This window comes from Battus philenor, unplaced genomic scaffold (assembly GCF_028537555.1).
Source record: "Battus philenor isolate CCGP_79_NKW_IND1 unplaced genomic scaffold, ilBatPhil1.0.hap1 SCAF_22, whole genome shotgun sequence".
In the NCBI taxonomy this organism is placed as follows: domain Eukaryota; kingdom Metazoa; phylum Arthropoda; class Insecta; order Lepidoptera; family Papilionidae; genus Battus; species Battus philenor.
In genome coordinates, this window is record NW_027181685.1 from 6573504 (window position 1) to 6589211 (window position 15708).

The 15708-nt window shown below is 32.3% G+C and overlaps 1 protein-coding gene and 1 long non-coding RNA gene across 2 annotated transcripts; both read left to right on the forward strand.

Annotated features, from left to right (window-relative positions):
* Positions 1-5004: 5004 nt before the first annotated feature.
* LOC137923855 (uncharacterized) lies at positions 5005-7386 on the forward strand. The gene is made up of 3 exons (XR_011107574.1): positions 5005-5232; positions 6817-7046; positions 7267-7386. It is a non-coding gene; the product is annotated as an uncharacterized lncRNA (long non-coding RNA).
* Positions 7387-10512: 3126 nt separating this feature from the next.
* On the forward strand, positions 10513-14250 carry LOC137923789 (leucine-rich repeats and immunoglobulin-like domains protein 1). The gene is made up of 6 exons (XM_068767062.1): positions 10513-10689; positions 11900-11975; positions 12442-12599; positions 13102-13267; positions 13695-13943; positions 14174-14250. The coding sequence occupies exons 1-6, from the start codon at positions 10612-10614 to the stop codon at positions 14248-14250; spliced, it is 804 nt and encodes a 267-aa protein (XP_068623163.1). The 5' UTR covers positions 10513-10611.
* Positions 14251-15708: the final 1458 nt, after the last annotated feature.

A 15708-nucleotide genomic window follows, 5' to 3' on the forward strand; every position in this document is an offset into this window, starting at 1 on the left:
CACATGGTCGTTAAAAAAGAAGTATCTTTTTCGGTCACAAACTGAAGAGGTTTCATTATACCAATTATATATCCCGATACTCAAACGTTCGACTAACATTAAGCAAATGTATACTTACAAAAGTTGCATTAAATTACCTACATCGTTTATATATAGCAATAATAATCAAAACCGATAAGCGCAGAAATCATAAAACTTAAAATTCATATCTTGTTTTTTTAAAGGTTACACTTTTTATGGCTAGAGCAGCAAGACCTTACAATTTTGTGGCCAGGGACCATAATTTGTTAGAATGAAACGAAAATAAGCTAGTTGGTTATCAGACTTGAAAATATTTAATCTAAACGCATAATATATGTACGTTTTTCCGAATTTTATTTTATATATGTATTTAATATGACATAGTATTATTTTAATATAGTTTTGTATTCGTTAGTACCCGTCTTTAAAATCCACGTTATAATTAACATAACTAGTTTCCTTATTGTTTTCCTGCGCTGTTACTTGCTATTTTCTTTGTCATATAATCATAACCTTATCTCCACTCTGGCCACAGTTCAGGGTGATGTTTTCTCGTATCTTTCTTGATAGTATACTTTCAGGACAGAGAAGTACGTTCTAGGCTTCTATCTAGTTTAGGCTGTCCGTTTTAAAATTACTTATGATTTTTTGTTTTTTGTTTTATAAATATTAATTTAAAAAAATAAAAACAATTTTTGATACTTTAAAACTTTTAAACTTATGATATCTTTTAATTATAATAATTAATATTTCTTCTTCTTACACAATGCGCTGAACATTATATCATTAAGCTATCGAATTCACTTTATGGTTCATCGTCCTCGTATTTTCGGCAGTAGGAAGTTCATTTCAGAACATATCTCCCACAGATTTACAAAAACATCAGTTGGAATCGATTTGTATCCAACGTTGTACAATGATCTTTATAATGTCGTCTATTCAACTTGTGGGTGGACGTCCTATGCTGCACTTGCCAGTCCGTGGCCTCTGCTCTAGAACCATAACATTTTTGGTTAAACTAATCTAATGTAGCACGTAAGTTAAGTCGAAAAATTAAAAGTTTATTTTAGTCAAATTCAGACAGGCAGGTGTCAATTATTTTCTAAATTCGTGTTGCAATTTTTACAAATATTGGTCATAATAAGTTATGTGTTCCGTAACCGCGTTAATCCGATCAAGGAGCGTTGTCGTCCCTACTAAACTTGTGGAAATTCTAGCCAAAAGCTGAAGATCAATTTTGACGTTCATAGCTTCGTCGATCGCTTGATGTCGTTAGCAAAACGCGGGCTCTTCATCAAAAAAATCCTAAAATACATTAACTTTCATATTTATTGACGCCTGTGTATCATGTGAACTATCTATACCGTGTGCAAACGGTGTAGTCACTATTATTAAAGATATTCCTCTTGCCGTGTTGAATCCACGAGCTGTGCTGAGCAGTTGGCGTCCTATCACTGTACTGTTTTCCTATTCGAACTACTTTGGACGAGCGTAACAGCTGGAGGTAAGATTTCCATTGTTTTAGAGTGTCCTATAGCGCTGCAACGCATTCTATGTTATTTACTTGGTTGACCCCATATGTGTTGAGATAGAACGCTCCGATTGCACATATTATTTTTGGTACATTCTAAATATAAAGAATTATTCTTGCCCTTAACAAACATTAAAATGTTGCACTATCCATGATAACATATGAACCTAATAATGTACTTCATTTGCATGTCAGGTACTGAGGAAATTTAACCCTATTTCCGTGAATGAATAAGGTCCTGTTGTTGTTTCAATGAATCATATAGTCGATAACCTTTTAAGTAAGCATTTGTTCATAGTTGCATGCAATCAGTTCGTCGTATCCGAGATAAATATTATGTACAATGAAATTCATTTAGTCATTATTTTAATTTAAATTTTAATTGACATTTATTTGTTTAATATTCTTGATAAATTTCTTTATGGATTAAATCGAGAATATCTGTAGTGAAACTTATTACTCACCTCTCTTGTTGGTTCTCCCTTCAATTGTTAGGTGCGCAACTAAGTTCTTGTTGTTTGTCAATAATGCTCAAGCAAGTGTTGGTTGATTTTGTCATGAAAAACGGGGAGTTCAATGATCAAGAAATGTTTTTTTTTTCAACGAATCTTGACAGGTAGCGCCGGAAAAAACGGACTGGCTGGCCGGGTAGACTGCCCAAGACGCCAAAATTTGAGAGGCTCTATAAAATAAAATATTTTCTGACGTGGTGGTATACTATGAATGTATAAAAAATCTAAAGGTCGCCTAAACAGTTATAAAGATGACTATGCTCGGTACTTACCAGAAGTGAGGAGATCCGAGGAAGAACCAATGTCACCAGTGTAACTCGAAGAACTGATCTTCTGAAGTGGTAGTAGGTGAGGCGTATTGCTCATATAACTAACGACCAACACGGCCGAAAAAATCAAATAAACTAATTAAATCAAACGTAAATACTACTGAGGAAGTAGTACCGATATCTATGCTAAAAAACGTCAACAATGGGTGACACAAACAAGTGATTCTATTGCATGACAACCCTCGGTCTCATGTTATATCTCTATAAAACGTACCCGGAATGTTTGAATCGATGTCTTATACCCACGTGTCATATTCCCCAGATATTGTGATGTTTGATTATTACATGATACCTTGTTGATCAGTAATTTCGACCATATGAAGACGATGTCTGAATTTGATTCATTGTTAGCCAGAAAAAATGAACATTTTTATTGTATGAATATTTGAGCTCTTTCAAAAAGATAGAAATAACAAAAATTAAGATTATAATAATAATAATTGAAATACAAAGCTGCCGCAGTCACAATAAAACTTACTGGTTCTTATAACACTACACTGGGCACAGCGTATGTCGTAGAGTTAATTAAATTTATATAGCATTTTGGATTAGTGGGCAGCGTTAGACATATAAATAGAAAGCATAATTTAAAAACTTTCAAAAAATTCAATTGTAAATATGACCAATCCAACAACTTATTAGTGATGGTATTTTCAACGTCATTATAGTATTCTTCTTCATGCGAGGCAACACCTCTTTATGAGTGTTGGCCTCTTCCTCGATCCTCTTTCATCTCACTCTATTCTTTTCCGTTCTTTGCCAAGTCTTTCTTCCAACACTCTTAAGATTTGCGTTTACATTTACCAGCCACTTCTTCCTGGGTCTTCTGCGGGATCTTTTTTGTTGCAGGTTCCACTAGCCTCGGTTCAGTAGCCGGTATCTGTTAGGCGGTATTTTTCACCCTCCACCCATTGGCTCCCGTGAGTCGATTCCAAGCTCGTCTTTCCCGACCACATGCGTTTAGCGAGAAACAAAGCCTCTTACATCCTCAACCGGCTTTACCCTCTTTTATGCTCTGCAAAGTTATAAAGTCCATCTTCAAAACTTACGTAAGACCCGTTTTCTCCTATGCAAGAGTTTTATTTTACAAGATTTCACTCAAACCTCTTCAAACACTGCACAACCGTTTCACAAGGATAGCTACGGGCATGTAATAGTTCCAAAGTAACGTCGACCTACACAGCGACCTCAATCTATTTACGGTGCAAGAATTATTCAAGGCCTGATATGATCAGAGACCTACTTTAAGTCAACCTCCTTACACCCAAATCCGCATATGCTATGCTGAGTACATCTCGCTACTCCATCTTTGGTGTTGGTCATTCTTTCAAAGTGGTCTTTGCTCATCAGAGCCTTTGTGACTTGCAGAAAGTGACCATCCGTATACGTTATACGCCGTTTACTTCTAATGCCGGTCCGGATATTCTTTAAAAGATTTTCCTCTCGAAAATTGATAATATTGTTTCGTCTTTCTGTGTCCTCGTCCAGGTTTTACATACTAACTAGCTGCATTAACATCAATAGATACAAAGTATAAACGATGGCAGCTTTAAAGTTGCAATCAGTTTTGCGGACTCTGCTATGTAGTTTGCTTTCGATCGTCATGGGATCTCCTAATTTACAATTCGGTCTTGTAGAATAGTCCTTAGTATAGGCTTCTCCATGGTTCGTCAATCGATGTTAAAACTATAAATACACATTCTATATTTACGTTTCATGGTGATATTATTTGGAATTTACCCACTCCGTTATGTTCAACAGGATACCATTGTATCGTCACTGATAACGTGATAAAATTTAATTCGTCATATTTTATTTTTAGAAATAAACAATAACCCGGTCGGTAGTGAAAGCATAAATCTTTCATTTTTAATACTTATCATTATTAGTTTGGAGTTGTAGAATCTGCAGCGTTCAGAACTCTGAGACCTTACGATCTGGAGTGGAAACCACGAATCGGCAAGCGCAGCGTAGGACGTTAACACAAAAATCCTTTCCCGACCGATTCTATCGAAAGTCTACGATGGGAGAGTCCTATCCCATGTCCAGTCGTGGACATTCTACGGCTGGTGTAAATGATGATGATTAAAGAACAAAACAAAGTCCGCAATTTAAATTCAAAGTTCTTTGATTTAAAGGGATCCGTTTATATATTTATTTAGTACGGTCAAATAGTTTATATATTTATTTAGTACGGTCAAATACACAAAATTTTAAATGAACAGAGAGTATAATAATTTTCATTGCACCTCTTTCAAATCGAAGCAATATGGCTAAATTGAATTATAAATTATGTTAAGTTATTCTAGGCGTTTGCAGAATAATGTTAGTATTCCACTTACTAAACTTAACAAACCTAATAAATTAATTCAAGAAAGCTAAAGAATTAAAGAAAGTTGCAGAAATTGTAGTTAAATAACTAATGTAACTCTTAGTAGAACAGAACAAAAATGTATTTCTTTGTTTTTGTTAGATATTAAAAGGTTGAAAACACAAATGATTTGTCCATACTATAGTTGCATGGATATCCAGTTAATCAGTTTCATGCAAATATGTCGTTCGATCGCTCAAAATAATTCGTTCATTCAGTAATCAAACGCCATGAATCACAGACAGTGCCAAAGTGTTATTGTTTTATGTGCCTTATTTTTTCGTTATTATTCTGTATGTGGTCAAACAGAGGTCAAAGGGAGTTTGACATTTGTGATCGACACCACAGAATCTATGAGAAGGGACATAGCTAGTGTACGGTATCAATCAGATAAAATATTCGAAGCTATTTTGAAATCTAATGAATCACAGATAGAAAAATTTGTACTTGTAACATTCTCTGATCCAGGTGAGTGGAATGTAAAAAAAATTTTGTGCCATAAAATTAAATCCTATTAACCAATTTGAATGTTAAGATAAGGATAATCTTTAGTTTTAATTGTGTCACGGGTTAAAAGCGCGATCTTGTTTATACGTAGTTTTTTTAACTATACACACTTACTAAATATTAATAAATTATGTCGCCTCAAAGCAGAATCTATAGTTTCTAAAATAATACATTAAAACGTAAAAACAAAAACGTTACAAGTAAATTCGATAATTTAACCTAAAAATTAAAATAAAGGAAAATTATTGTGAATGCAATCGCTTAACTCACTCATTAAAACTAACTACAAGAATTTCCACCAAGACAAGTAACATTTAAAAATGTTGAATTTATTGTAATATCCCAAACATATTGTAAATATAGATCGAAATGGACAGGAAGCTTGTTTCCTATTCATTACGTGTTTATAAGCAAATGAGCATTATATTTTATTATAGTTTTGAGCGTGATTTAAAATTTTATACATCAAAACGAGTCGAAAACATTTTTTATGTTATTAAATGGAACGAAGTAGAAAATTATATAAAGATGATAAAAACAAAGGATCATGATCAGTGTAGTGTTTTGTACTCTCAGGTTATAGGTTATTAAGAGAGACGAGGGAGCTAGGCAGGGCAATTCCTGTGTACATTATCGTTTGGTGTAGTTGTTGCCTCGGTGACTCTCAAAACGTAGAGATACCCTTTCTGGAATTATTGCGTTCAGCCTCTCTATAGAGGATTGATCTTGGACGACCTACCCTACGCTTGTCAGCCCGCCGTTCCTCTCTAGAACCTTAAGCCACCGCTCCAGCGGCGATCAATTCTGCAAGCTATGTGTTGCAAAGCTGCTCACGGTAACTTTAACTTACTAATCCGCTAGACTATGGCGGTTACTTTCGTTCGTCGTGGCTTCTAGTCTTAATAAGTCTGTGCATGGTTGCACAGACTTATTAAGACTAGAGGCCACTCGGGCAAATCATGAACTGATGGCGGGCCGGCCGCCGGAAGTATAGGTAATTAAATTTTTTGGGTTTTATTCTGGAAGAATTCTTGAATATTGAATTCAATATTTTTCAAATGTACGAGAGTATTATTTGTTGTTTGCTGTCGGCGGGCCACCAGTATTCGGCCGGCGGGCCGCAAGTGGCCCACGGGCCGCGGTCTGTGCATCCATGGTCTACAGAATTCCTCATTGTTGGTTCGATCTTGTAAAAAAACCCGAACATATGACTTGTTGAGCAACTGTAAGCTTGCCAAGAAGCTCAGAGTGAGGGAGCATATGTCAGTGTCGTCATGTTATCACTGGTAACACCAATGAAATGCCACATACATATTTAATATTTTGTTGCATTGTTTTAAAAGTATTTTCCATTGTTTAATTAGTGCCGTAAGTAATCACAGGTCACATACATTGGTGGTAGACTTACGTCTTAGTGATATTGAACAAGTAGATGTTTCGTAGTTTCATAAATAATAATGTAAAATTTATCAAATGTAATGAAACTTAAACATTTTACATAAATATGTAGAATCTAGATGGCTAATGTCAGGTGCATATTTTCAGATTATACACTACTTATAAACACGACGAATAAAGATGAATTCAAAAGATCATTGGACAGCATAACAACCACTGGCGGAGGTGATTGCCCTGAAATGGCAATGTCAGGAATACTTTTAGGACTTCAATCAAGTTATAACTTTTCTTATATATTTGTTTTTACTGACGCTCCAGCCAAAGACGCTGGTTTGTATGAAAAAGTGAAAAACTTAGCACTGGATTTAAACGTGAAGGTGACAAATAACTTTATGTCCAAGTCTATAATTTTAAAGGTCTCCTTTTTAATACGCTCTTCATATATTTTTTTTTAATTTTGGTCTTCTAAAAACATAACTACGTATATAACAATTATCTAACAAAGATTGTCTATTACTGACAAAAAGATGCCTTTTGTGCCAAAAATTAAAATAAAAGCAGTCTACGCGTATATTTTTATTGTTTTGACTTTTATAGATAACATTCTTGATGACAAAAACACAATGCGAAGAAGAAAATGAAAATGATTTTAAAATATATGGTGATTTAGCAGTCAAAACTGGAGGAGAATTTTTTAGAGTAACAAAAAATAACTTAAAACAGGTACCATGACTTAAGTTAATTATTGATGTGATGTATATGTAGTTAATACGTAAATAATTGTTAAAATTTTAATATAAGGTACATACCCCCTAATTTTAATGTACCTTACATTAAAATTTAGCACAATAATAGCGCATTATTACCCCATAGAGAATTTTAACTAAAACAAACAATTATCAAGTGCAGGCTCGAGAAGCACATAGCAAATTATCGCAGAATTCCCTATAAGAGATTAATGTCCACTAATAATAATCGGTCTTTTGAATCTAGTAATTATACACTTTTGGCTTTCTTTGGATTCAAACTACTTTCAACCTGTGGAGGTTCTATGGTAGAAATATTGAAGATAATAAATGGAAATATCTACATGGCATAGATTTGGCGAGTTTTTTGCAACTTGTACAAACCTATGGTGTTAATGTACTAAAATCAAGGTTTATTATCTCTTTACTTTTGGAAACACGGCGTTGGATAAAAAACATTGAAATATATTAGCAAAATATTTAAAAAAATATTTTTAACATGACTCTTCATCGAATCATCGGACTACGTAATTAAAATTTTTAATTGGAGTTATTAATTCCGCATGTTAATTATATAACATGTTCATGCAACAAAATGATTTGTTTTAACTTTTAAAGCTTCTAGATTACACGGCCGAGATGGTACGTGTTAGAAAGACCGAAATAATTAAAAGAGAATTTTTGGCCAGTGAGGTGAAGAAAGTTAATGTAAGTAAATGTATCTATACATTCTTTTAATAAATTTGTTAAGAACTACCAGCAGTACTCCTTTTTTAACATTATTAATTTCACGTCAATATGGTTATAAATTAAACAAAAAATTTAGAGTACTTTAACGTTGATTTGTGTATGTTTTTATTTTCAGGTTACTGTTGATTCTGGGATTGAAGCTATTGACGTTTCCGTGACTGGTAAAAGACCCTCCATTTTTATTAAAGATCGATACGGTAATGAAGTTAGAACACAAAACATAGTTGATATAACGGAAGCAAAGGTAATTAAAAGTCACACTTATAATAATAGTTTTTATTGTGTATTTACAACCAATTTTATTTTATAATACCACCAATTATTTTATTATATTGTTTTAAACAAATCCACTTTAAGATTTATTACAAAAATAATAACAAGGAGTTGTAATTTTAAATCTTTCAGTGTCACTTTTTTCATGACTCAAGCATATAACTAGAAACACTGATTTGATTGACCCTGACACTGATTTTCAGAATAGTTACTTTAATTATATATCTCGCAAACAATTACACTCGTACATAATTTTCACAAATAAACTTACAGTCATGTGCTCCCAGGAACTTTTTCTTTTGGTTTTTTTTTTTACAAAATTTTTGATACTACTTAGTAAAAGTAGCTCAGGTGACCATAACACAATTTACTTCTTACCATGGACACGAGGAATTTTTTTTTTATGTCATTAGTTAGTTTTTTCACGTTGTCCGCAGTTAGAGTCCATTTGGTTTCTAGAAATGTAAGGTTAAAACCAAATCGCATTTTTAACCATGTAATAACAACTTTCAACACTATAAAATAAGTAAAACCTGCGTTGCACGTAAAATAAAATGTTTATTGTAATAGGTTAAGTTATTTTTATTTGAATTAACCTTAATAAACATAAGGAAAATAAAATTCTGTTTATTCCAAACAATGCTTAAATATTTCGATCTTATAGTTCAATGACGATTCCATACGATGCAACGATGATAAAAATATATTAATGAAAATTAAATAATTATACCCAAGTTATTCAATCTCCTTTTAACAGGTAGTAACGTTAGAAAATAGAGAATCGGGACTTTATGACGTTGAAGTAGAATGTGATGATAACACACTGGTCACTATATACGGTTCATCTAAGGTGTCATTTCAATATGGGTACGCTGCTATTACGCCTTCATCATTAAATGATACTACGAATCGACCCGTTGCAGGTGTGGTATCAAATTTTATGTTTGACGCCGATATGTGAGTAAAACTTAGTGATCACGGTGACAATAGGAGAATTTATTGCTGTCGTTTTTGTCGCCTCCAGTTTTCCTCTACTTTTATAGCAAACACATTAATCAAATGCTAAATTAATTTACGAAAGTATTTTAAATTTACAATTTTTTTCATTTATTTATTGTCTTATTATCTTATATCCATATTAAATGTGTATATTTAACGCTTTATATACTATTTTATGTAACAATAAATTGGAATATATACTATTTAACTGATGTTTAACCTATGTCAGCTTGTACAATGAAGTTTGGCACATGTACTTAAATTAAAATGTATGTAAAAAGTGAAGCGATTTTTGTGTATACTAAATAATTTTAATCGCCTATTTTCTTATCTTTAATAATACTAAGAATCAAGTTACAATACCCGACGTTGAAATATCGTAGTTATTTTATTTTACGTACATCTTGTCCCTCCGTGGATAGAGTGTCGACATTTATAACATCATTATAGTAGCAAAGAAAGTGCGTCTGTCGTTTATAGTACGTCAATCATAACTGTAGTACTAATAATAGCGCTGGCGACAATACTTCGAAATCTTACTGATGACACTACGGATTTAACTTGAACTTTAACCTGGGTTTTACCATAATATCGCTATAGTACCGCCTATATAAATAGTAATAAATTAACCGGTCTCTTAATGATAAAGCAAAGTCCTACTGCGTTAATAAATGCTATTATTTCTTATTATTTATCCTCTATAGAAAATTAAATAGCTTATAAATCATTGTACATCTTAAATCTAAAGATATGCGTAATTAAGAAAATAGATGTAATAAAATGTAATTAAAGATGGTTTCTTCTTTTTTATTTATTTAAGATAATTAAAATCATTAAAAATTAAAAGTTAGTAGTTAGTCTGTCGTATTAGAAGAAAATAAATAAATAAATGCAATTTAATTCAGAGTCAATCGTTTTATACAGGGTAATTTGAAAGATATAAAGACTTTAAAGCTTTATGCAAACATTTATTCCCTTTAAAGTATCACGCTTATACTAATCTGTCTCGTATAAGACATAAATTACATTTTTAAAATATATAAAATGTAACAAAACTTTCTCTTCAGGCCAAAACTCCATTCTTGCAATCCAACTCAAAACTAATAAAAAAAAGTTAAAGCTTCGACACATACAGCTATTGAATTTAAAAGGTGATGTGATTCATGAACATGCGATGATAAATGTCAACGAAGATGATCAGTTTTATATTTCGGAGCCCTTTGTATCTCCAAATGATACATTTAAGATAGCGGTAAGTATTAATATAAATAATAATTAACGTAATACATAAGCCATTTATCTATTAAAAAACATTGAAACTACCATTATTAGCAGAGTAGTGAAAATCTTTGGTCTTGGCCACACAGGCGGACGTTCCATATATCTACGGTGCATGTGGCAACGGAAGAAGACTAGTTTCGGTTATTACTTTTAATGTATTTGCCAATACGATTTGAAGAAAGATTTGGACTAGATTAGTTGTTATATTTGGATTATGTGTGTATATAAGTATCAACTATCTCTATATAGGTTAAAACGTAACAGATATCTATATCCACATAACAATCAGCGTTGAGAGATAGAGGTAATAATATAATCGAATACTATTTGTGGGTCAAATAGGCAAGCGCACATTCCCTCAATCAGCCATGGTGAGGGCTATGCTTGGGATATCTTTACGAGTCGAACCAAGAATGAAGACATTACTAGACGAATGAAAGTAGCCGTGGTAGCAGATCGTAAGTTGAAGTGGCAGTGATCATATCACATAACACGCAGAATAATAACTCCTGGAGCCATAAGATTCTAGAGTCGAGATCACAGACTCGCAACCGTAACATACGACGTCCACCCGCAAGGCGGACAATTGTTCAACTAGTACGACTAAAATATTATGATGGATGCCAATATAAATGTCAATAAAATGAACTTTTTGGGCGACCATATAAAATTTCAATAAAAATATTTTATAATATAGATTTTGTTTTCACGGAATTGAAAATTGTAATTGATCTATATTGTTGTTAAATTACACGCGGTGAGATTATGCGTAAATTTTACTTATAGTTACACATCCTAGTCTTTTCAGCCAATGGACGCTCACTGCAAGGCAATAGGCCGCTCCCAAGGATCGCCACGATGAGCGATCCCGTACTGCCTGCATCCAGCGGCTTCCCGCGACCTTAATTATTTCGCTGCTTCACCTAGTAGGACCTCTACCTACGCCGCATCAACCAACTGGCGGCCATCTATTGCACAAGCGATATGCCTCGCTAACTGCCGAGCAGTTCTTGGAACTACGTCGGTGATTTTGATTCTTGAGATAATCTCATTTATGATCGTATTCGATATCGCAGTCAAACTCCAAGCATAGCCCTCTCCATTGAATTACACAAACCACAAAGTAAACTTATTTTTCCTTTATATGTTTTGTTTTAAATTAAATGTTAATCATAATTTAGATAGTAGCTAGCGATGAAATGACGGACGAATCAGTAAAACGAATATCTCCGCCCATAGAACCGCAAGTTATCCTCGGTAAGAATTATTTCCTATTATTTTTAGATTTAAATTTATTATCGACATGTATTCGTTGTAGTTCATTTTATATTATAACACAAAAAATTACAAAGATTTCAATATTTAAACTATATTAGGGAAAAGAAGAGCTGGTTTCTAGCATCGCCTGTTGTGGAAAGGATTGTCCTCTCTCAGCAATAAGTTTATATATGTGTGATTGGTTTACGGATGTGTTTGAGCATACCTAAGCATACAAATAATATTATTGTTTTTCAAGATCCAAATGACTACACGAATACTCGAATTTGTGCTTCGAGATGTTTTTGTTCTAATACAACGTTAAACGTACAGAAAAAAAGATTCGAAACCCATTGGCAGAAAATTCGACGGAAAATATATTCTATAGTATACGGAGTAGTGTAATTTATATATACGCGTATATTATAAGTATTCATTATTAGCAATTCAGTGTTTGTTTTAACAGAACCAATAGAAAACAAAGCGCCGAAAGTGAGCATTATTGGTGAATCAAGATTAATGTCTAGTTACGGCCAAACTCTCCTATTAAAATGTAGTATCAACGGATATCCCGCACCTAAAACTGTATGGCAGGATGAATCTGGAACCTTATTGACATCCAAGGTACATAAATTTCAGTCTAAAAGATCTTATGCAGAGTGATTGGACATAGGTATAAAATCTTAGCTAGCAGTGCCTCGTTAAAACTATCCAATGAGGCTTTTTACTGGTATCTCATAAAGATCATCGTCTTTGTCTTATGGTGCTAAGAGATACTAGACTAGACGATATAACCTTTATACTTATACAAGGTGATTGGTCGTCAAAAAAGAACTTTAAAGCTTTTGGACCTACTTCAAACCACATTATAAAAAATAAATTCACTTTTTCTATCAGAATTCGAAATGCCTATAACTTCTGGCAGTACCACTGCCATGACAGATAGTAAACAATTATTAATTTTAATACCTAATAAAACGAATTTTGAAAACGATATTTAAACAATACGTTATATATTATTTCATAAACCATTATTTTTTAATAAAGCGCATCATAGATTAATTACAAACAAAACATTATTTATTATTGTAACATTTATATTAATAAGAGATCTAATATTTTGCAGACAGCCATCAAGAAGATTCCGTATGAATTTATCAGCGTGTTAGAAATTAATAACATCACAACGAATAATACTTTTAATTGCAAAGCAAGTAATGACTTAGGTAGCGATAAGAAATCCGTTACTGTTGAAGTTAAAACTTTTTTCAAAGTTGTTGATATTTCTAAAGGTAAAATTTGTTTGCAATTATTTTTCTTAATTTATGCCAAAAGATTATTATAGCAATAAATGTTCTAGTTATTTTTATCTTAATTTATTGTTGGTTTAACAAAAAATTAATAACAAATTGCTAAAAATTATTAACTTAATGCGTACGGCATTGATTTCGAGTAAGGGAATCAATCATCAATCCCTTACTGGAAATCAATGCCAATATTTAACATTATGTATCAAAATCAGCTAGCAGCTTTATATTTATGTCATCAGAGTTGAAATTGAATAAAAAAAGCTTAAATTAAAATTACTTATAATAAAGTTAAACAATAGGAATGAATGGAAGATATATTTTGTATTATAATATAGTTATTTAAATATCATACTGGAGATATCATTATGCTACAAATTATAAAACCTTTTTTTATTATTCTCGCGAGCAGATAAAGTTGTAGAATATAACAAAAAAGGAACATTACACTGCAAGGTTAACGCAAGTCCTCCAGTAAATATAACTTGGTATCAAAATGGAAAGGAAATGAAGATTGATAATGACATTAATTTTTCACCCGATAATTCCACTTTGATTATCAATAAAATGAAGCCAAAGATGGCGGGAAAAATTATATGTGAAATACGAAACGGTATGAATAGAAAAATTTATAACATGAAACTTTCAATAACTGGTATTGGTAAGTATAAGTTATATGATCTGTTATACTTAGCGTAGCATAGAACGTCCACTAACAAAGAGGACAGATAACTTTCTCAAAGTCGTCGTGAGATGACGCAGGCTGTCTCCAATCATTGCTACTAGAAATAAAATATATGGAGGAGATTGATGTACAAGTTGATGTTCAACTGAAATGATATGGATACAAACTTTGAATTGAATACTAATATTCTATGTGCTTTGTTATAGATGCTCCAAGTGTAGACAAAAAATTGACCCAAATATCGGTTTCAAAAGACGCCTCTGTTAATATCCCATGCAGGTAAAAACTTAAACAAATGTGATTTTTGTTAAACTTATATTTTCAAATTCGATACAATATTTTTTTAAATTAAATCATGACTTTCAGAATTCTGAAGGGAAACCCAAAGCCAACAGTTCAGTGGTTTTTCCAGAGCGATACGAAGACAATATTTCACCGGATTCCTCATGAAAATAATGAAATTCTACATATTGAAAGTGCTAAGCCTGACATGATCGGAACTTACAAATGTATAGCACGAAATGAAATCGCTAAAGACACACATATTGTTGATTTACTTATTGAATGTAAGTATATATAGGATTCATTTAAATACTCTATAATAAAACAGTTTGAAAATAATATAAAGTTGACAAGGATCCTTGAGCAAAGATTTAACGAGTGTGTACTGAACTTAAGTTATCGATAGATAGAATGCTGTGTAGCAGAGACCGTTAGTCGTGATATACTATATGGAAAAGATTGTCTACTGATGCTTGTTTGAGAGAGGTTTTAAATGTTAATAAAATATGCTTTTAAAGGACATAATATGCTCGCAAGGACGAGAAATAGGATGATTAAGCACGTACTACTTATTAGACAGAGTTATAACTGTACGAAATATGAGAATAGCTTCAATGGCCCCTAGTAGATACTTCCAAAAATAAGCTCGAGCCTTAGTTATTGCAATGACGGTAAAGCCTTAACCTACCATCTCAAACCCGGTGAGGCTATACATTAAACGACCAAACAGTATTTCTCAATAACCAAAAAAAAACAGGTACTTTTCAAAACTAGCACTTTGACATTATTACGATTGATGTTCTTTTATTTCAAAATTGCGAATAATTGCTAATAATACAAAATATAATTAGTAATATAAAACGGCTTCTATCTGCATTTTAATTTTTTTTGTAGTAAAAATTGGAAATGTATACATATGTTTTTAAAAAGACTATACATTTTCACATAGCTCTTATAAAGTTATATAACTTTTGGGAGTAAATTCATTTTGTTATACAAAAACACTAAATCTATAAAGAATTAATAATGAATTGTCAAAACGATCACAAAATTCCGTCTTAGTTTCTAGTGTAGTTTTCTAAGGTGAGAGTGTGTTTCAGAAACTTGCCATTATGGGTTGCTCAATTTTTCCTCTCAATTTGAGCCCTCGTGGTATCTCTCTCAATACAAACAAATGAGCATTTAAATGTATAAATGAACAAATATACTATAACAAACAAACTTTTACTTACTTACTTATATTCTTAAATCATGTCATGCTCGAACAACAATTTATATTATGTTTTATAGATGATGATAACATAATGTTACATATTTATTGGTTGTGATGCAAAGTTATTAAGTTAGAAGTAAAAACGTTTTAATTTTTTTTAGATGCTCCAATAATAAAGGAATCAAATAATGAATCCATTAATTATAACATTGGACAAACAGTGATCATCCCTTGTTCAGTTAAAGG